Source organism: Phoca vitulina, unplaced genomic scaffold (genome assembly GCF_004348235.1).
Source record: "Phoca vitulina isolate PV1807 unplaced genomic scaffold, GSC_HSeal_1.0 scaffold41, whole genome shotgun sequence".
In the NCBI taxonomy this organism is placed as follows: domain Eukaryota; kingdom Metazoa; phylum Chordata; class Mammalia; order Carnivora; family Phocidae; genus Phoca; species Phoca vitulina.
Window position 1 is genome coordinate 1,970,930 of NW_022589744.1, and position 23,569 is coordinate 1,994,498.

Below are 23,569 nucleotides of genomic sequence, written 5' to 3' on the forward strand. Positions count from 1 at the left end.
GTAATTGACAAAAATATGTCTAGCCCTGTTACCATAGAAATCAAAGATCCCTAAGAGCAGGCACAGATGATTTTACAAGCAAGTTTTACTAAGCATTTAACTAATAGTAATAGTAATAATAGATCATGTGTATTGAGCTGTTTCTATATTCCAGACAATATTAAGCGCTTTATATATGGGAGCAAATTTAGTTTTCAGAGCAATTTAAGTGGATAGTCAACAGCTTCTGTGTGAAAAACTTTCAGTGAGGGCAAACTTTCTACTTTGTAGCATGGCCTGTTCCGTTGTTGAATAGTTTTAACTGTCAGTATTCTAATTTACATGGATGGAAATCTGCTGTTCTGTTGCTCCTACCCATTAGTCCTAGCACTGCCTGGTGCTTAGGGTAAGTGCTAGGCACAGAGAGAAACTCTACACCATTTCCCATGGCAGCCATTAATATCCTGGAAAGCTGCTCTCGGATCTACTTTTCTCTAGCTTACAGAACTTCATTTAAGGTCTGTCCAGCATCAAGATGACGCTACATCTGTGTTATTTCCCTCATGTTCTATATCAAAATGGACATGAGGTTATTCTGGAATTTTCCTTCTGAGCCCTTATGTAGTGTTTCTCCCTTTGTAAAGATTTTATATAAACTATTTCATATCTGTATTTTGCCACTGTCTAGTCCTGCAGCCCTCCTAATTTTCTGTATGGTTTTGCAAAGACTGCTGTTAGTATTTTCATGTTCCTATCCTCATGTTCTTTTAGAACTCAAATGTCAACTGTGTGGGCCTGGATTTTGAGTATATGTTTTTTATAACTTCTCTTCATAAGTCATAACGTACACTTCAGTAATTCTTAACAATGTTTATTCTGCCCTGTTTAGTTTAAATATATTTTCCTTGATGGAGAAGATTAAAGGAAACTAAGCTGGAGTAATTGTTCTATGTCTCTTGTTGGAGGCAGGATGTTGTTAAGCATGGCAAACTTTGGAGTCAGTTTTACTTGAGTTCAAGCCCTGATTCTGCCCCGTATTAGCTGTATGACTAGGTCAAGTCACTTATTTACTCTGAGCAAGTTTGCTTATCTGTATTATTATTATCATTTTTATTATTTCTGCCTCACAGTGTATTGTATGAATTGAGTAAGATGTATGTCAAGAACATAAGTTTAGCTCGTAGCAGCTGATTAATAAATGGAAGCTTATAACAGAATCATTTCCTTTGTTCTCTTTCTCATGCATTGGATCTGGCCTTCCCTTGTCCATGTTTTTATTCTAAAAATATCCCAACAATCCTTTATGCTGTCTTAGAAACAAAGCTCTTCTCAGCTTAGGCTCTATTCTTTCTTGACAATATAATTAGAGGGTTTTCCACTCTTTTGATTGTGTCCTTCTCTCTTTGTATATTTCTTTTTTGGACACAGATCTGTCTTTATCAGAAAATTCCTGGTATGGCCATATTTATTTCTTTGTATTTTTCCATACATTTGTGGTTGTATAAATTACTTATTAATTTTAACCTATACTCTCAAGCTATATTCCCTCTTAGAATTACTGGCCATTAGCTCATATCTTCTTTTCTCTGCATTTTTTTTTTAAAGAAATCTGCTTGCATAAAATATGAAGTGTAGATTTGACTTTATCCAGCATTTCTATTAGAGTGGTGGCCCACTGAAGGGTCAAACCAGAGACACCTAGGATCTGAGGTGGAGAAGGCAATTTAGTAAGACACAGTCTGGTAGCAATCACTAAGTGGAGACCTAAACAGACCCTAAATATTAGGGTGACCAGCAATAAGTAATTGTGTGTCCCAGGAAGGGGGTGGACCCTGTTAATCCAAGGGAAGGGAATATAGGAGCAGATAACAGGCAGAGTTCTAGGAGGGCATGTGGTCAACATCAAGAAAGATGTTTAACAAAGACAACACACCGTAAAGTAATGTTTTCAGCAGATCTTTATGGAATAAAGGTATAGATATATCTATAATGAGGTGGAATTAAGGCTCAGAACTCTAGGCCTAGAAGAACTGGTAGTGCCGTACTGGTCAAGAGCCAGGCTCTCTTAGACAAAAAACCAGTTTAAAATTCCATACTCACTCATTTGTAAGCTGTATATCTGAATAGATTAACTCTTTTTGAGCTTCTGTTTCCTTATATGTACAGTAAGAATAATAATACCGTAGGGCTGAGAGGAATACGGAAATGTTTGTAGAGTTTCTCTATGTGCCTAGCACTTACTGTTATAAAACGTAAGTATGATTCAACAGTTACTTTTTTCCTAAAGATTTTATTTATTTAGTTAGTTAGTTAGTTAGCTGGGGGAGGGGCAGAGGGAGAGAGGGAATCCTAAGCAGACTCCCCACTCAGTGTGGAGCTTGAGGGGTTGCTTGGTCCCAGGACCCTGAGATCATGACCTGAGCTGAAATCAAGAGTTGGACGCTTAACTGACTGAGCCACCCAGGTGCCCCAGTTACGTACTTTTAAATATCATTATCCTTACCACCATTAAGCTCTGTAATGTTCGGTATCATATCCTGGATATAATCATCAGTATTTTAAAAAGCCTCAAGGAAAATACACGTTTACTGGTCATAAAATTACATGGGCTAGCTTACTTTGCTTTGGATGAAATTATATCACCTTACTGTGATCAATTCACATTTATTTGAAACTTCAGTAAATAGTTATTATATCTTTGTTTAAATTAATAAAATTTTTGATACATAAAATCTTTCAAAATGTTAAGTCTGTATAAATGGAGAAAATAATAAAAGGAATCCTAACAGGTGGAAAAGTTGGCAATCACTTGGTTAATAATCTCTGATATCCTTTTTAGCAGCTGTATGGTGGTTCTGAGTTGGATATCACTTTCAATTTTTTTTAAGATTTTATTTTTAAATAATCTCTACACCCAACGTGGGGCTCAAACTCAAAACCCCGAGATCAAGAGTTGCACACTCTACCGACTGAGCCAGGCACCCCAGATATCATTTTTAAATGTGGCAAATACCGTGGAGGTTATAAGAAAAAAAAAACTTCATTGTCCATGCCTTCTGTGATCTTCCCCAGAAAAAGCACCACAATTTTATGCACAGTTCCTAGAAAGTCTGTGTTTATGCTTAATTGACCCTACCTCCTTTCTTGCTTATCTACCTACTGTGGAATGTAAGTGGTTCAAAAAGTGTCAAATGTTGAAAGTAAAGACTAAATAGTATTGGTCATCAGGAATACTTCTCAGTCACAAAGGATTGTGAAAGGCAAATAAGTAAATATCCACGATTCAAAAGAAATGCTCTTAGTGACTCTCCAAACAAGAAATAAATTATAGTATGGGATAACAGAAAGCTTAGCACAGAATAGATATTGCCATTATAATAACAATGTTTTTTTCTCATTGTAGAAAATTATGTGCCCAAATTGATTTATCAGCCCACAAAAGTAATAAACATGTGGCATGACAGAATACTCCTTCTCTGATGAACATTTTAAACACCAGAGGGCAGAATGTTCCAAAGGACATTTTCTTTATTATAAATACATCATCTTATTGTCATTTATTCTTTCATGTCACTGGCTGCATTAAAAATAAGAGATATGGCCATTTTGGAATTGTCTATGTATATGAATGGTCTGTTTTGTTTAGACAACATAATGAACAGTATCCTGATATATAGCAGAGTTGATTCAATATCTATGTTTTCCCTCTCTCCCTTTCTGGTTAAATCAATATTTCTGGCTTCTCAAGTGATTAAATTTTAAAAATTATATATACATCTATATCATTTAGTGAATTTCATAAATTCAGATTCACTTAATGAATTAAGTGAGAGGAAGGAGATTTGATATGAATATCTTGTAGCTCAATATGCTCTTTTACGTTCTACTAATCAATAAAAAAAATTTTGAAAGAGCCACCTGCCATCAAATGATCTTTTTTAGATGTTGAGATTATAATTTAGAAATAGCATCACACATTTGGGAAATTTTATTCAGGGATTTGGGTAACAGAGTCAACATATCAAGTAAAAACAGTATATAATGAAAATTATCCTCAGCGGTCCTTGAAATATCATTCATGGCATTCATTAAACACTGCTTTTCAGTATGTCCAACCTGCCAGTTTATCTTACTCTTTTATTGACCACCAGATGAATAGTTGTCTTATGTGTAGAGGCCACATTATGTGGTGTTTAGGAATATATTTCTTTCTCTTCTCTTAGTCACCATCGTACTGTTGCAAATTGAAGTTCGAATCTGGAGCAGTAGCCATTCCTAAGAAAGGAAAAATCCAACATTAGAAATCTGGCCAAAGCTGGAAGGGGTGCCTGGGGGGCTCAGTTGGTTAAGCATCCAACTCTTGATCTCATTTCAGGGTCATGAGTTCAAGCCCTGTGTTGGGCTTCATGCTGGGCGTGGAATCTAAAGAAAGAGAGAGAGAGAGGAAGGAAGGAAGTAAGAAAGGGAAGGAAGGAAAGGAAAGGAAGGAAGGAAAGAAAGGAAAGAGAGGAAGGAAGGAAGGAAAGAAAGAAAGAAGAAGGGAAAGGAAAGGAATGGAATCTGACCAAAGCTTGAATTGCTATAAAAAGTAGGATGGATACTTTCTTACTTATGTGGGGGGGGGGGGGGGGGAAGGATTTCATATATTCACCTCTTCATAAGTATTACCCTACCTTTAAACACTGCATAGTTCAGCGCTGATGATTACTCCTTAGAGGAAGCTTATAAAGGGGGAAGATTGAAAAAAGAATAAAAATAATATAAAACTCTGTGTAAGTTGTAGAATGGTTTACCTAAATTAAGCATAAGGGAGTTAAAAATTAGTAGCCAAGGAAATAGTTTAGCACCTTAAATCTCTCTCTACTCTTACCTTAAATTAAGCCCATTTTTACAAAAACAAAATAAAACCTATGTATTTTGTTTTTAAAGTACCTCAACCATGTCCACTTCCCGATCAGCTCCTGTAGAGCATAAACAACATTAAAATGAATGTCAGTGGAAAGTGATTATTTGTCAAAGTTTGCATTTTTTTACAAAATTATTCTAGAATCCTTCTAATGCATGGATCAGCTCAACTTGATTTGGGACAGACGTGGACTTGCCCTCTTTTTCCTAAAGGTATTGAGTTCTTTGTATTCTAAACGTAACAACGAAAACGAATTTCCCACAAAAATAACTATTGTGGCAAGACAATATTTGATTTTAAAACTTTACTAGAGAGAAGAGTTTAGATTATCAAGGAAACAAAATTTGAGGTATGCTGTCTGTGGAATTTTTAAATCTAACATAAATACTTATTTTTAGGCTTGCCCTACCGTTTTCTAGTTAGGTGAGATAAGAAGTAATTGAAACTAATTTGAAACAAGTTTCTCACTTTGCACATTGTTTAGTATTATCATTCTATCAAAATTGCTTATTCTTCTTTATCTCCAAGTTATAATTTTCTAAAGACATGAATAAGTCATATTGGGGTAGTGGAATTACTTTTGCATGATTATCTTAAATAATCCTTTAACATTAGTCCAGAGCATCTTTGTTGACTGTAATTTTAAAATGAAATGGCTCCTTGCAACAAATATGTGCAGTGTGATGAGACCATACATTCAATCAAACATAAAAACAGCCTGAAATATATTTTCTCTTATGGGCCATTTTCTGTCTGTTGAGTTCTATTGAAATCTATTTTCCCTTTTTATCTTCACTGTTTTTGCTTAATTAGGTATTTTTAAATAAGATAACATAGATTTTTTAGAATTTCAAGGCTTTACATTACATTATTTTGTTTTATTTTTATAGTTGCTTTAGGAAGAAGTAGAAAATATGTTATTATTCAGACTTTACTGCTGAGTTTGAGTATTGGAATTAAGTGACTTACCAGGGTTATGTCTTGTAAGCAACTAAGCCATTATTCCAACTACAGTCAGAAGACAAGAGTGTGTCCTTTCTTTTTCTTTTCTTTTTTTTCCAAAGATTTTATTTATTTATTTGCCAGAGAAAGAGCACAAGCACAAGCAGGGGGAGTGGCAAGCAAAGGGAGAAGCAGGCTCCCTGCTGAGCAAGGAGCCTGATGGAGGACTCAATCCCAGGACCCTGGGATCATGACCTGAGCTGAAGGCAGACGCTTAACCGCCTGAGCCACCCAGGTGTCCCGGGTGTGTCCTTTCTATTAAATTGCAGTCCTTTTCATTCACATTGTACTGAGGTTATTATCATTTATGAAGATTAAAATATCATAAATCTGTAACTAACAAATATATAATTATACCAGAATTATTATAATGGCAATGCTGCCCACATAAGAACATTGTAATAAACGTTTTACCTAATTGTTTTGCTTTATTTTACATCTTAACATTTCATTAAATACACTGTGCTGGGAAGGAAGCATGCATCCATATGATACAGAACAATTTCATGTAGAATTGCCCTAAGTAGATGGATAACACCAGTGGATCATGCTCCAGAAGCCTAATGAAGCTTGGCTCAGAGCTACGTCTAAAGTACTGCAGGGAAAGTAACATAACCACGGCTCAATTCATGCATTGACACTTTCCCTAGTTTTCTCCTCCCATGATTCTTTTTTGACACTCCTTCTGTCCACTGGAAGGGAAGGGACTCTTCTGGATTCCTAGATTCTCACAGGAGAATCTGTCACGAGAAAGGTTCTCCAGGGCCAGTAGGGAAAGGCCTTCAGAAGCATGGGGTAGAACAGTAACCCTGTCTCACCAGTGATTGACACAAGGGATTTCCTTGATCATAAGTAAAAGCTATGGGCATTTTCAGGGAGTAGTGTCTTTTGAATCTTTCTGCTTCTAGAAGGAATATAGGAGGTAGTCTGCCTATCTTTGAAATTAATATCATTGCTACTATATCAGTCAGTTGATGGTTCTCTAGTTTTGGTATCTTTGAAGCTACCATCTGAATGAAAGACACTTAGGCAAGTTTTTAGTATCTCTAACTGTTTAAAAATAAATTTTCTGCTATCACATTCTAGACAGTTCTTTACTTATCACTGTCTGATTTTACCATTTAACCCAATAAATTATGAAGATACCACAGGCACATGTTAGCTTAATAAAGTGTTATTAATCTTTTTAGTTACCTCGGTATGTGGGTTTTTTTATTAGTGTCTACTTAGTTACTGTATTTTGCAAAATTTATTCATACACTTCTGACTTAGGAATTCAGAACAGAAAAATATGAGGAGGAATTAGTAAGAGAGGGGTTAGCTTTAAGACATGAGGAGCTTACAGCTTTTTAATATAAATTGTTCCCAGAATCCATGTCACAGCTCCTTATATGGTGCTGCTTCACCCCCTCCTCGGTTGCTAAGACAACAGCAGCATTGCACCATTCATCAGCTCTGGACCTGGGCTGCATTGCTAGCCTTCCGTGTTACTCCTGAATGTTAAGAACATCCGTGAATCATTCACTATGTTAATGCTGCGCCATTAGAAACCTAAGAACCAGTTTTTCCAGCAGTTTGCTCTAACAGAAGGGTAAACTAAACTGCGCCACAGAGAAAAATTATATAAAAGCATTTCTTTTTTTTCCTGAGGGAATCATATAATCTATTTGCTGCAGTATTCTGAAAGGATAAGCTTCTGTCAGGCAATCTCATGAAAAGAGCTTGCCTGCGTAATCTTTCTTGAAATCATTAGTTGTTCAAAACAAATATCACATTGCTTTTCTGGATATAAAAAGAAGCAGGTGATATTGTTAGGGGTTCTAAGCTCCTTTGGGAACATCACTTGTGCTTTGGGACCATAATCAACATCTGCTGTAAGAAGTATCACCTGTGATGCACAGTAAGTTCTGGGCAGTGTGAAGAGCTGGCTGGAGAAGATTAAAGTGTGGATCGTTACTGACGTGTCAGATCTGATAACAACATGACCAGTGAGTAAGAAGAAGCCTTTCAGGTTTTCAGGAGAAAAGACTATATAGTATTGACTAATGAGGAAGAAAAACTAAAGCCTGTGAGTATGATGAGTAGAGTGTTTGCGTGTTACATGGATTTCTGAGATCTAAGGCCTACTTTGAGCTTTGTAAAAAACGAAATGCAACCTAAGAGAAGTTGACACTGTTTTTTAGGCAATCCATTAAGAAATGTCATTAGGCACATTTATTTAATTTTTAATTGTGTGTTCTTTTACTCTGTGTATATATGGATCTTTTAAAATAGTTTCATATTTTAAAAAATATTTCACTGGGAAGAAAGATACTAATTTTTTAATGTAAATGTGATGATTAGGTTGCTTTGTTAGATTGTGAATCCAGAATAGATTTCTACTTCCGTATAAGTAAAATACATTTTTAAAAAAAGTAACGGTATGGGAACCTAGAATTGTTTAAGCCTGCTTCCTTAATACATCAAATCTTTCTTATTTCATTAACGGACTACTTACAAATGGATATTCTTGCACAGTTTAAGGATTTTTTTTTTTTTTTGAAAAGTTGACATTACTTGCTAGTTATGTTGATTTATATTGTCTATTTTCCCAATTGAGAAAGGTAAATTATTTACCATTCTTGTATTTTTTGGCCATTTAGTAATGATCAGTTTAAGGCAAATTGAATTTATAGGTTGATTCTTCTCACAAGACTCGGTCTTCTGGCTCTTAATTCTTTTCCGCTTTTAGTTCTTCAGCTAACCATGGTAACTTAGAAATGTGCTAAAAGTAGGAACTTTGGCTTTCAAAATTAGAATATTTAGACTGATGTTCACCTACCTCACAAAAGAAAAAGGCATTTCATCTGGTTTTATACTTTCAGTTAGTTATCTTCCTGAATTACCCATCTTAAGTGCATGTTGTTCAGAGAAGATATACTATAGGGAAATAACTGTTCCTTTAATTTGCACAATTAGGGGGAAAAAGATTTTCATTCTTTGTTGTTACTTCATTTTGATTTATATTCCTTCTTCCATTTTTGAGATTTTTGCCTATGGGTCTATACATATGATTTTGTACAATGTTTAAGAAACCTTTAAATAGGGAGAATTAATATATTAAAGAATAATGAAAGTACTAATCACTTACACTTACTTTCATATCTGTCTTTAACAAAAGGATTTTACTTTTATTTGAAAGCCTATAATTAAGAGATTAAGTAAATTGAATATTCACACTTTAACCATTGCCGTGTAAGAAAATAGGAATTTTGAATTGTATGTATATTTAGTAACGGTGTACATTGTAAGTTGACACTCTTTTATGACTCCTCACAAATGTATATATACAAAGGACTTTGTATTCCATTATCTCTGAAGCCATAATTCTTATTAATTATAACAAAGACTAATTTGGGCACTTTTTAACAAGGGTAGTATTTTTAATAACATATTTATTTATTTTAAAGTAATCTTTCTTGGTATATCCTGTGGTATTCTTTTCTATTTGGGGCCTTGCCCAATGGATATATTCCAGAAAGGTTGTATATAAGCATATTTGTTTGTTTGTTTGTAAAGTGTCTAAATTAAAATCTACCCGTGAAGCTGCCTATTTTGAGAGATTCTGCAGTAAGTTAATTTGGTGAATCTATATATCATGTACTAGGTTTTCTTTAAGAGCCATCTGGTTTTTTTCAGTATATAAAGATACAAATTACAGATTTAACTGGCAGCACGCTGTGAAAAAAATTAAGCCTCATGCTTTGGATTTATAGTTTAACCCCTCAGTTTCAAAATCTTCAGGTTTACTTTCTGAAATCCTTTGAAGTCTTTTCAGTATTATTCTATAACAGATAACTGCCTAAAATCTTAAATTGATAGTAGGCATTGCTTTTATTTGGGAGGAAATGTGCTAGTAATTAAATAATATATAAAAGTTATAAATATAAAAGGCTTAAGTTTCTTCCCTGGTTTCCATTAACTAAAACTTAAATAGTCTAATAATACTTCTGGATATCTAGAAATTCATTAGTACCACTAAAATGGTTTTACGAGGAAATAGATGCTTCTTTTATGTTAAGAACTACATTAAAATTTAAAATCTCACATTAGTGATAAGTTATTTTGAAAGAATGATTCCTAGTTATTTCTTTTCTCATGGAAATCAGCAGTCATAATATTTCTGTGATAAAGGTATCTTCTTTACCACTCCAACATTATGTAATAAAACCTTTTAATCACTTGTCAGTGTTGCAGCTTAGGACATGTTAACCTCTCTGAAGTCTCCCTTTTATACAATTAATGAAATAATGCCTTTTTGCAGTGTCATTGCAGACATTGAGAAAGATACTATATGTAAAGGATAAATTTAGTACAGGACTTAGCACAAAGGAAACATTTTCTAAGTAATTCTCTTCCCTACCCTTCCTCTTCACTGACCTACTTAAGTGGTTCTTGGGCTTTTCCTTGGGAGTACCTTTAGAACAGAGGAATTTGAATGCATACCAGAGGGGTGTGGGATGTAGCCTAAAGGGCTTACAAAAGCAAATGTGGAGGGCACCTGGGTGGCGCAGTCCTTTGAATGTCTGACTCTTGGTTTCACTCAGGTTGTGGTCTCAGGTCCTGAGATCCCGTTGCAAGATCCGCCCACATCAGCCCCGCGCTCAGGGTAGAGTCCATTTGGGATTCTCTCTCCCTCTCCCTCCGCCCCTCCCACTTGTTCTCTTTCTCTGTGTGTCTCTCTCTCTAAAAATAAATGGATAAATCTTTAAAAACAAACAAAAAGCAAATGTGGAAATTTCCTGAAACTCATGGTTTTTTTCTTTTAAAATAGTCTGCATTCTACATTTTTTATCATAGAAAATGTTTTCCAAAAAACTCACTCTTCAGGAAAACATGCCACATTTCTTCCTATTAACATGCATGCCCCCAACACATTACTACCTATGTCTATTAATTTCTAAATGTAAGACATACTACTTAGATCTCTTGGCCTAGGTATCATTTTTAGGAAATAAAGATCATGAAATAAAAGAAGCATGTATTTCTCTGAAGAAATAGATTGAGAATCAACAGGCTGGGATGAAAAATGAATCTGGTTAAAGCTGAAAACGTACTCAGTTCAAAAGAGTGAGTGGTGGTATGGAGCTGGGTCAAGCTGTAGTGAGATGAGAAAGGAATACCAAGTCAGAAATAAAGAGAAATGATAATGGAGAAACTGATAGTTTAGCATTTTTAAAGCTGTGAGAAGTCCTTCAATAAAGGAACCTATTTGCCTGTTTAATCTCGCACCTCTAAAACTTAATTTGACAACAGACCCCCTTTTTCTTTACACATCTCCAGCAAAATCATGACAGGTAAGCATTCCAAGGAGCATACTTAGTGAAATAAATGACTGAAGGAAGTTATGTCATTTAGAAGGAAAGAAGAATGGGTAACTGTACAGAACAAAGTTTGGCAGCAATCATTTTGGCACTGCAGATGATTATGGAAAAGTTACATTTTACTCAAATTCCTCCCCAAAATTGTGCTTTAACATTTTAAAGAATAGTATTATTTATTTATTTATTTATTTTTAGTGGGAGGAAAGATGATCATGTAGATTAGAAAGTGAAATGAGAAAGTGACTTGAGTAAATACTTGAAACAAGAGTGTACAAGGAGACATTCAAGTGGTAGACACGTCAGTTTGTCTGGAATGGGGGTATTATGAAGGATGCGCTGGAAGAAGATACCAGGACTGGATTGAAGAGGTCTTTGGGATGATGGTAAACTAAGATGGTAGCAGCAGAAAAGATTCAAGGAGAGAAAGGTTTTAAGAAATAAGAAAATTGGTGATTGACTAGTTCTAAGATAAAGGGATGTGGGATATCTGGCAAAGATGATGCCAAGACTTGAAGAATGGGACTTGATGGCCTCACCAATAGGAATAGAGGGACTAAGACAACTGGTTTTGGAAGAATCAGGCACATTGAGTGAGTTCAAGGTGACTGCAGGATACCAGAGTAGAAATTGTGGTTGCAACACTTTAAAAAGAAGTAAGATTTTAAGATATAAATGTGTAAGTTATACCCATAGAGAGTAGTTAAAACTTGAAAAGTAGGGGGGAAAAAAATCTCTTGAAAATGAGAGTAGAGGGGTGCCTGGGTGGTTCAGCCGGTTAAGCGTCTGCCTTCGCTTGGCTCAGGTCATGATCTCGGGTCCTGGGATCAAGCCCCGCATTGGGATCCCTGCTCAGTGGGGAGACTGCTTCCCCCTCTCCCTCTGCCCCCTGTTCATGCTCTCTCACTCCTTCTCTTTATCTCAAATAAATAAATAAAATCTTTAAATTAAAAAAAAAGAAAATGAGAGTAGAACACATAAACAGAAAAGGTGAGAAATGAGTATTTCATGAGCATGTGTCAGGCATTTTCACTTTAATTCATTTGATTTTTTTCAATAGCAGTTTGAATTATTATGGCCCTGATCTTACAGATTAAGAAAATAAGACCTAAGCAGGTTAACCATTAAGCAATTTAAGCATAAGAGATCAGGATTCCAACTTAGGTCTTTTTCTAACTTCAGTACCTACTCTCAGGGGTCAAGAAGTAAATCTTAAGGAATATCCACTTACTAGACCAAAAGGGGAAAACCCACGTTAACAGACAGATGAGATGAATAAGGAGCAGTCTGAAAGATCCTGGGAGAACCAAGGTGGTAAAACTATTATGGAAGCTGAAGTTTGAGGGGGTTTTAAGGTATATTTAATCACCATTTTCAAATTCACTTAGGGGTCAAGAATACAAATTCATATGGGAACATGAGTCTATTGTTAAGTGATTCCCCTTTTTGTTTTCTGGAACTGTAGAGATCAAACTCTTAGCTACAGTCATCTGCATTAGACAAATAATTGTATTCTGTTTCTTTGAAGAGGAGAAAGGGAGAGAGGCTACCTAAAACAGGTGGGAGTGGAAATGGGAGAAGGAAGAATCTAGAGAGAAATCCACAGCCAAATACACTTCTTGGAGTTCTAGTTGTTTTTCGGTGTCTATAATATATGGTCACAAATAGGACCCTTTTAGACTTTTGAAGATAAAGTAAGTTTCTCTTCATTTAACATCACCCCAGTAAATTTCCCATTTTTTATTTTAACATAGTTGAAGTTATCCCTAAAGCAAGATGACTATTTTACATTAAATCCTGCGATATGATGTTCACATTCTGCCACTCACTAGCTTTGTGATATTGGATATGTTCTGTAACCTCTCTATTTCATTTCCCTCATCTGTGAAATAAGTACAACAGTTCCCATAGGGTTTGTAAGGATTAGATGTGTTTCTACAGGCAAAATGCTTTAAACAGCCTTTAATACATACTAAGTTACTCAGTAATAATAATTGATGATGATATTACTTATTGGCAATTCCAACACTTCATTTATCTCTTCCTGTACCTTCCTTTACTTTTCCAGTTTTTCCTTTGGTGATAAGGGGAACTGTTTTTACTCTATCTTTTTAGTTGTTAAAGTGAGCAGAGAGTAAAGCTTTGATCAGATTTAAAGCATGCTTGGATTTAGAAAACATCTTGCTGTCCCTAGTGGTGGGTACTAGTGTGGACTTTTCCTGGAACTGTTACAGATCATTAATGTTCAGAGTATTTCAGTGTGAATTTATGTTGCTTCCAGTAGAAATTGGTTTCATATTCAAACTAAAACAATTGGTAAGTGTACAATTTCCTCTTCCTTGTTTGAAAGAACCTCCTTCCCTGAAAGTATGAACAAACAATTATATTAATATGATATAATGAGAAGCTTAGAATTGTGGTAAAATTGTACATTCAGTACAGAGTGGGCTTTTTATGTTAGCATTTATGAGAAATACAAGTTTTAAATATTTAGCAGTATAGAGTAAAAGGCTATATAACATAGTTTGTGGACTCTGGAACCAGACTGCCTACATTTGAATCCTGACTGACACTCACTAGTTCTGTGTCCTTGGGCAAGTAATTGAACCTCTCTGTGCCTCAGTTTCCTCATCTATAAAAAAACAGGTCATAATAGTATCTACTTCATATAGTTGTTGTGAGGATTAAATGAGTAAAACACTTTGAACAGTTTCAGATCAAAATTGCCCAATCGTTGTTAACTTCTTTTGTGATTTAGTATGTAATTTAGGTCTTGTCTCTTCACAAGGCAGAAATGGTATTTATCCTCTTTATTAACTATATTCCCAGTCTTTAGCACAATGCCTGGAATACAGTAGATAGTCATAGTAGATGAGACATTCTGAGCTTACCTAGGGCTTCAGTAATATTCTTGCTTGAATACCTTCAGCAAAGCAGGCCAAAGCAGATGACCCTTGTATAATATGAAATGCTTTTGCTCACTAAAGTTTTATTTAGGTGAAGTCTTGAAGGTGCCTGACTCACCATTTTGTTTATTGATCAGATTTGTGATGGTGAACACTTTTAAACTGAGGTTAGAAGTCAGTATGACAAATTAGTCAGGCTCTTCTCCCCTCCCTGAGTCTCAGGATTCTCTGAAGATATTATAGTGCCTAGAAAAGGAAGAAATAGCTTTCTTCATGCCAATTCTAACCCGGTTTAAGAACTTCCTACGGAAAAGTTGCTCTGATGTATGAGGTCAACTTACCTAAGTTCAAGGCTGGGGGCATACTACAGTTCTAAGTCTCTCATTTTTAAGTACCAGAAAAGGTCAGGTTGGTTTGGCAAAACTGAGATTAAGAATTGCTATTTTTTCCTTTTTCTCACCACTAGGTCTTCTCTATTGTGTTGTTAATTCTCTTTATTGTACTAGTATTTTCTGCTCTTCCTCTTTCTGGGGATAAACCAATGCTTTAACGAACAGTCTTTGCAGCTATGTTAGTATCTAGTCTGTTTAGCTTAGATTATTTTAAACGATGAGCTACCTCTTCTGCTTCTAACTTAATTTTATTTTGATTTTAATTATATAATTTTTCCTAGATTATGCCTTGGATTTTGAAAAGACTTTTTTTTTTTTTTTTTTTTGGTCAATGTTAATCTGTCTGAGGTAGTTTTGTTTTATATTTCTAGTATTGCTTTTGACACTTTACTTCTCAAATAGTTTATTGTTAAGAATATGGTTAGTAGAGCACCAGGTATTCTTTGGAAGTGTTGAATCGCTAAGTTGTATATGTGAAACTAATATTGTACTGTATGTTAACTAACTGGAATTTAAGTAAAAACTTAAAAAAAAAAAATGTAGTCAGTAGAACGTCAGATAACTCCCTTTTATGGAAATCTATTTATGCTTTTAATGCCCATCACTGTTTAGGTCATCTCTGTCCTTTTAATTATGGACACTGGCTCTCATCAGTCACCATAATGGATTGGCAGGTTTTTATACCCTGTGTTTTATTTCCAAATCTAAATCTTGGTAATTGGTGCCTTGCAGGCATCTTGTTATCTGAAGATGTTCAGTTAGGCTTCTGAGTCCAGTCCCACATTCTCATCTGCATTCTGCATGTAACTATGCCCTAGGCAGGATGTGTTAGCTCTGCTACTAATAGAAGCTTTCTTAACTGACCTTCACTTAACTACTTGCACGATTAATTAATGTTCTCCGTTCCCTTTTTGACATTCCCTGACTGTTGTTAGGATAAGATGGTTATTACAGGCCAGTTGGCCACCTTCTGATTTACCCAGGTACTTCTGTTATCCATGGTGGCATGTGCTTACTGAGAGACAGTTAAATTACTGCCCATTGTACTTCTTATTATGATCATATAACTAAAATTTATATTAATTAACTAATGAAATATAAATGCAACAAGGAGGGCATTTATAAAGGTACTGTTTCTAGGAAAACTCTTAAAAGTCTTGGAAAAAAATCAAAATGTCAGCAAAGGTAATTTGCTAAAAAAAATTCTGTAATGAATTAGGGTGAACACTGAGGGGGATAAGATTGATGGTGTTTAAGGGTACAAACTTGTAATGAGTAATAAATAAGCCATAGAGATCTAATGTACAATATCGAATATCAACAATATTGTTGAATGAATATCAACAATAATATTTATCAACATGAATATCAACAATAATACATAATTACGTATGTGACAAATATTGCTACATCAGCAATCATATTACAATATCTAAATGTATCAGTAACATGCTATACACTTTATACAATGTTACGTGTCAGATTTATTCAATTAAAAAACACTTAAAAATCCATCTGTACTTAGAGTGTCTAAATTTGTTTTATTTTAAAGAAAAATGAATACACTATACATTTTAGCATAGTTTATGTCAGAAAGAAAAACTGGAATTTGTGTTCAAACAGAAAGGCCTTGGCTTCCATCAGAAGTTTGGTGAATAAATGTACATTTATATTTTAAGTTAAAGAGTTTCATACATGTATCATTTTTGTCTTTCCCCACTTCTATCAAATTTTTAAAAACCGATCAACTATTAGTTCCTATCAGTGTAGGATATGAGGACTTCCAGTATATATTACCATCATATTTTTCAATAGCCCTGACCACGTTTGGGAGAATCATGAGAAGAGCCATAGATTAGTGTGGAATAGATCTGTGAATTCCAGTCTTATCTGTATAGGACTAAGGCCCAGGTTTAATTTTAAGTGGGGATTTGTGTTTAGTAACATGTCACTCCTATCATTGAGCCTAAATGCCATCTGTCAAACTAGAGAGCCATGTAAAAAGAGTATTCTCTTCCTTTGGGTAGAAGTGCATACTTCAAGGTAGTTTACAGAAGTAGTTAAGTTCCTGGGCTTTGTTGTCAGACATACAAAGTTCAGTTTCCAGCATTACCACTCATCAGCTATGGGACTTTTTATAAGTTATGCATACTCTTCCAGTTTCAATTTCATTGTTTATGAAATGTGCATAATAAGAGTAACTGCCTCATAAAAACGCTAATAGGATAAACAAACTATGTCAAGTGCCTAGTATGGTATATAGTAAGCATCGTATATTACCTATGCTTATACCATTAGAATATGCTCACAGTTAGACATTCAAACTTCTGGTGATCTTTATTATTAATAGTATAAATAATGTTTAAAGCTCATATAAAAATATGTGCTAGAGCTACTAAATCTGAAGTAGACCTATGTACAGAAACACATATCAACAACTAAGAACAGGAGAGTTAGCGTTCTATCTACCTGTTGTTATAAGTCCAATTAAATTGAAAAAATAAATTATAGTCACCACCTTCTATTTCCCTTATGGTAATCCTGTTATATGTCTACATAATTACAAAATAGGAAATAAAATCTGGAAAGCTATTTATAGTTCTCTTTCAGGATTTAATTATTTCTTTCCTCTTAGCCAAATGTTTTTCTCATTAGGTAGCACCATAAAAGATTTATTATCTTTTGTTAGCTGTTTGTTAATTCCTTTCTTAAAAGGAGTCAGTGCTGACAATTACTTTATAAATCTGTTAATTTACTGTTTACATTTCAGGGGACATGGTCTAACCTAACTTATAATTGAATCTGTACAATAATAAAATGTTTTATTATGGGTATTATTACCAAACAATTCTACATATCTTTATTAAGAGAAAAATAGTTTTTTCTGCCATGAGGCTTCCCTGAGAATTTGAGCTCTGATTTAGTACAGTTGAAATTATATTAAAGCACTAAATTTAAAACTACTTGTTGTAATATACATACTTCACTGCCGCTTACATTGATATGCACAAACACCACTAAAATCTATAAATAATTAATAAATCAGTTTATTTTTCAGGAATCTAAAAACACTAACTTTTTATTCCTTCAAAGTAGTGGGAAAATGAATGTAGCAAAGTTTGTAAGATTCAGACAACATCAATGAAGAATAAGCTTCAGGAGGTTAAAACTGAGAAACATGGAGTAGATCAGAAGACACAAAATACTGACTAGAATTTAAAAACCCAGGAAAGGTTTTTCAAGAATTGTGACTAAATAGAGTTTATTTAACAGAAAATAGCTCTAACCAAACTGCGCTGGAATATGTTATGTTATAGCAGTAGGACTAGAAGACTGATTCTCCACCATGCTTTTTTAGCTCATAGCACAGTTTGATAAAGTAAAATGTTTAAAAGCAAGAAGAATGTAATTACTGCTATGTAATGTGCAGATTAAAATTGGTCATAATAGAGATCTAGACTAAAAAGATTGCCATGTAGAAGGTCTATGGCTATAATGGCTGAGGATACATAACATAAAAGCTGTTGGGGAAGAGGAAAATACCAGAATCATTTGTTGAGTGGTTATATGTTTTGGTTTTTTTTGCTGAACACTCCTTCTCCACCCCATGAAAAAAGGGGAGGGGGGATTAAATTCATATCTCTTGCCAAATATCACATCATCATTACTTTTTCAAGAAAATTTCTTTGTTTTGTTTTTTTTCTGTTTGCATCAGTTGTGTAGATTTGTATGAATTGGTTTTCATCACAGGACTGATACAAATATATAGTATTAACGGATGTTCAAATCAAGTGTAAACCACTTTCAAGACTTTTTCTATGATATTATTTCATAGCTTTTAAATTCTGAAGGAACTTTGGAGATCATCTGGACTGGTGAGTTTAGAGTATGGTCTGTGGACTCGCACCAGCAGCATCACCTGGAAACTTTTTGGAAGCGCAGATTCTCGGGCCCCACACCAAACTACTGTATCAGAAACTCTGAGGAGGGAGTCCACCAATCCATGTTTTAACAAGCGCTCTAAGTGATTCTGATGCATGCTGAAGTTTGACATTTACTTATCTAGACAACCCAGCTTCTTAGGAAGGTATTTTTCACCAGACTGTTTCAAATAGAATTACACACTACTTGCTTTTGAGATCAGTTGGAAAGGGAACTCTTCTTTGCAGGCAGTAGGTGCCTTTGTATTATATCTAGAACAAAATGGCTATTCTACGTGTGTTAGGCTGCCTGGCTATTCTCTTTGTAGTTGAACAGCCTGGATATAAAGTTCTGGGGACAACAAACTACTCTTTGGGGCCAAGGTTGCACATCAAGTTGGCTATAAGATGGACTTGCCTTGTAAGGAAGAACTGCAAAACTCTTAATTACTTGAGCCAGCTTTACTGTAGGATTGGTGGAGAATAAGTGGATTGGCCAGATTTCCCATAGAAAAGAAACAGAGACATATCAGTATTTCCATAGGAGTAGTAGAGACTTAGGTGATTACCACTGCCATTTATTAGACTCCAGTAAGCCTCTTAAAGCAGAAGGTTTGGCAGTTCTTTCTTGGTGAATGCCTCAGGATGGCCTATTACCACTGTAGCTGATTTTATTCTTTCTTGTATCAAAGAAAGGAAGAGAACCAAATATTAGAAGCTTTAAAAAGGCAAGGCTCTTGGGAAAAGTGTCACGTTTATTTTTCTATCTTTTTTCATTCTCTCTGTACTCTACAGATTTTTTTCAGAGTTATCCAGAGATTAATATAATTTTTAAGTGGGTACTTATTCTATTTTAGTACAACTAGTAATACAGATTGTGCTATGAAAATGGTACTATAACTTGCTCTTTAAAAGTTCTGTTACTTATTTGAGAATAAGATAAAAGTATCTTTCTGGTAATGTTTATTGTTAACAGTTACACTCAAACTACACTGACTATTTATGACAGAGATCAGCAAACTTTTTTTTAAACAGATAATTTAGGCTTTGTCGGCTAACGGGTAGAATCAAGAATATTATGTAGGTATTTATATAACCACTTAAAATGTAACTGTTTAAAAGTTTAAAAGCCATTCTTAGCTCACGGGTCATAAAAAGGTGGATGGCCAGATTTGGCCCACAAGCCACATGACTTATGATATAGAAAGGATCCTTAGACATTTACCCTTCAAATTTTGAGGTGGTATATGTCAATGATTATGTTATATATTAATTATGTGATTCCACATAATATGGTTACATAATAAATTTGATCAATAAATTCTTTTTCACCAGAATATTTTAAAAATATAAACATTAATCCTTCTTCAAATAAATTACCAAGCATTCTAAATTATAGATTTAATTTCATGATATTTTACATTAATGGGAAATAAGGGAAATGGGTTCTTGGAGTCCCTTCAAGATAACTTTTGAAACTGTGAAAGTATTATAGAAATATATGTAAGTTTACATCAATTCATAAATAAGAAACTTCAGAAATTTGCTGGTGAGAGAAGAGGAAAAAAAGAAAATACATTATAATTTGAAGAGAAACTAGTTGTGTTTTAATGAATATGTATAAAATTCAGCTGTTTGGAATCATGGAGTATTCAGAATTTCAGAACCTAAGTTACAGTATCTTGTTGCATAGGAGAAAGATTTGGGAGACTATTTTTTGTAGTATTTTGGAAAAATAACCCATTGTGAACCATTTTCTTCATGCAAACAGGATAGGGACAAAATATGCATGAATAGGATGCTGGGGCTAGACCTAACCATAAGTCACGAAAAGAAGTCTAGTTACTTGAGAAGAATGTGCTATTAGAAGACCTGCCTACCATTCCTTCTTCTAGGTGATCTAATACATTCCTGTGTCTTGAAAATATCTCTATGCTGATGTCAGGAACTCAGAACTCTCTTATGAGCTCCCAATTATTAACCAGTAAATCCAGCTGTCTTGTTGACAGCTCTGTACAGATCTTGTAGAGGACTAGGTATTGAGGAAGAGAAAAAGCAAATTTTGATGCCTATTATAATGTCTTGCCTGTTAAAGTTACCCAATAAAAACTTAATGTTTTAAATTTTTTTAAAGGGAGAAACTGTTGTTTCCTAATAGTTTTATGTGTGGTTTTTTTTTTTTTAAAGATTTTATTTATTTATTTGACAGAGAGAGACACAGCGAGAGAGGGAACACAAGCAGGGGAGTGGGAGAGGGAGAAGCAGGCTCTCCACTCAGCAGGGAGCCCGATGCGGGGCTCAATCCCAGGACCCTGGGATCATGACCTGAGCTGAACGCAGACACTCAATGACTGAGCCACCCAGGCGCCCCTATATGTGTTTGTTTTAATGAAAGTATAATACACATGATTTTTTTTTTTTTTTAATCAAAGTGGGAGCGCCTGGGTGGCACAGTCAGTTAAGCATCCAACTTGGTTTCAGCTCAGGTCATGATTTCAGGGTCCTGAGATCAGCCCTATGTCAGGTTCTATGCTCAGCATGGAGTCTGCTTAAGGTTTTCTCTCCCTCTCCCCCACCTCCCTGTGAGCACTCTCTCTCTTTCTCTCAAATAAATAAATGAATCTTAAAAAAAAAAAAAGTAAAAAATCAAAGTGTACAGAAAGGCTTGAAATGAGAAGCTACCATCCCTAGCCTCACCTTCTCTCACTCCTAATTCTACTCCCCTAGGGGACAATCACTTAAAGGTTTTTGGCTATTTCTTTTGGTAGTTGTGTCCACATATTTAGTTAACATGCTTCTGCTGACATTTCTTGATTGATCAGTTTTAAAACATCTAATGAAACAGTAAGCTTATTTGCAGTGCTCCCACCTTTCCTTCCAACATAATTATGTCACTGTTCTTTTGTTTTATTGGTTATAGCAGTAAATGATTTATTTTTTATTTCCATATTTCTTGTCCCATTAGGTATAAGACACTATTTCTTGATTTCCAATTTGTAAGAAGATGTTAGCACCCCTGCCCTACCCATCCCTCTTCCCAATTCCTAAATTCTGTCATCTGTAATTTATGGTTCAAAGGCTTGATCATATTTACATTCTGCTCTGTAATCATAATTAAGTCATTTGTGCTTTATCTTTAGATTAGTTTTAGAACTTGAAAATCAGTATAAATGTTTTTCTGATTATGTAAATATTGTTACCTGCAGGGACAGGTCATGTACTATGACTACATCTTTCCTATATCATTATTTGTTTTTCCTGTAGTTTCTAATTATGTTTATTGTACTGCCAGTATTTTTCAAACTCTTCACCATATAAGATAACAGATCCTTTTTTCTTTTTTTTTTTTTTAAGATTTTATTTATTCATTTGAGAGAGAGAGGCAGAGAGAGTATGAGCAGGGGAGAGAGGCAGAAGCAGAGGGAGAAGCAGACTCCCTGCTGAGCTGGGAGCCCGACATGGGGTCCTATCCCAGTATCCTGGGATCGGGACCTGAGCTGAAGGCAGACGCTTAACCATCTGAGCTATCCAGGTGCCCCTCGTTTTTTCTTTTCACCAGTAACCTTCCGAGTGTCTTCCAAACTCCTCTACCCAACTGGACTGGTTACTGTCTAGACTTAAAGTTCTGCTATGCTCCTATATCTTAGCTGTTTTGCTTTCTTGGTTGATTATCCCATTTTCTGGATCCCAAATATTTCTTTCTTGGTTTATTCACTCTTTTGCTGTACCATTCCTTCAAGCAACTTCTCAAGAAGTGATGTGTAGGAATTAAATTTATAAGTTCTTAGACATCTGAAAATGTTTTTATTTTCCTACCACACTTGATGTAAAATGTAGAACCTTTGGAACTGTGTAGATCTGTTTGCACCTTCTGTCACCCTTCATGCTATTGCTGTCATATGTCTCACATCTGCGTACATTTTAAATCCCACGAGGGTGTGTATAACAGTCACATGTAGTGGAAAGAAATTAAGGTTAAAAGAACAGTCTTTTGCATTTACTCAGATTTTTACCATTTCTAATGCTCTTCATTATTTTCTGAACACTTATGTTTCCATGTGGTATCATTTTTCTTCACTCACTAACCTTTAACATTTCATACTATGCATCTGCTCTTGACACATTCTCTAAGCTTTTTATCTAAAAATGTCTTATTTTGGGATGCCTGTGTGGCTCAGTTGGTTGAATGTCTGCCTTCAGCTCAGGTCATGATCCGAGGGTCTTGATCTTGGGATCGAGCCCCGTATCGGGCTCCCTGCTCAGTGGGGAGCCTGCTTCTCCCTCTCCCTCTGCCCCTCCCCCAGCTCATGCGTGCTCGCTCTCTCTCAAATAAATAAATAAATAAATAAATAAATAAATAAATAAAATGTCTTGTTTTGCCTCTGTTCTTGATGTATATTTTCACTGGATATAGACTTCTCTGTTGATTTTTTCCAAACCCCCTCTCTCTCAGCTCTTTAGGGATGTTACTTTATTGTCTTTTGGCCTCCATAGTTTCTGATGAGAAGTTAGACATCATTCAGATTGTTGGCCTTTGTATGTAATATCTTGTTTTTCTCTGGCTGCTTTCAAAATTTTCTCTCTTTTTTTTTTTTTTAGCAGTTTGACTATGATGAGCCTAGTGTATTTCTGTTCATAAATATCCTGGACTCCTTGATTATGAAAATTTATGTCTTTTACAGATTTGAGATATTTAGCCAGTATTTCTTGAAGCATTTTATCTGCCTCATTTTCTCTTCTTCTGAGACTCTAATTACATATATGTTAGACCTTTTGATATCATCTCACAGATCCTGAGGTATTTTTTTGTTTGTTTTGTTTTGTTTTTTTTTGTATTTAATCCTTGTTCTCTGTGGTCTTCAGATTGGGTAATTTTCATTCTTTTGTCTTCAAATTCACTGACTCCTCTGTCATTTTAAACTTTTCAATTTACTATATACTATTTATGTGTGTGTGCATGTGTGTGTGTGTGTATACTAGCATTTAAATTGTCATATTTAAACATTTAAATATGCTGTTAAACCCATCCAGTGACTTTTTATCTTAGCTATTATGTTTTTCAGTTCTAGAATTTGCGCTTGCTTCTTTTTTTACAGTTTCTGTT

The 23,569-nt window shown here is 34.9% G+C and overlaps 1 protein-coding gene across 13 annotated transcripts in view; it reads left to right on the forward strand.

Annotated features, from left to right (window-relative positions):
- The window catches only part of TANC2 (tetratricopeptide repeat, ankyrin repeat and coiled-coil containing 2), a 361,287-nt gene that overhangs the window by 143,144 nt on the left and 194,574 nt on the right, over positions 1-23,569 (forward strand). For 2 of the 13 annotated variants that reach the window (XM_032429364.1, XM_032429365.1), the window contains exon 1: positions 6,059-7,955. The exons of 10 other annotated variants lie outside the window; for them this stretch is intronic. Coding sequence is in view for 1 of the 3 variants with exons in the window: in XM_032429363.1 (XP_032285254.1) it covers positions 7,781-7,787 (7 nt within the window). In the remaining 2 variants the exon portion in view is untranslated. Of the gene's footprint in view, positions 1-6,058; positions 7,956-23,569 lie in introns of those variants that run through there. One more of the 13 variants, XM_032429363.1, reaches the window with a different exon arrangement.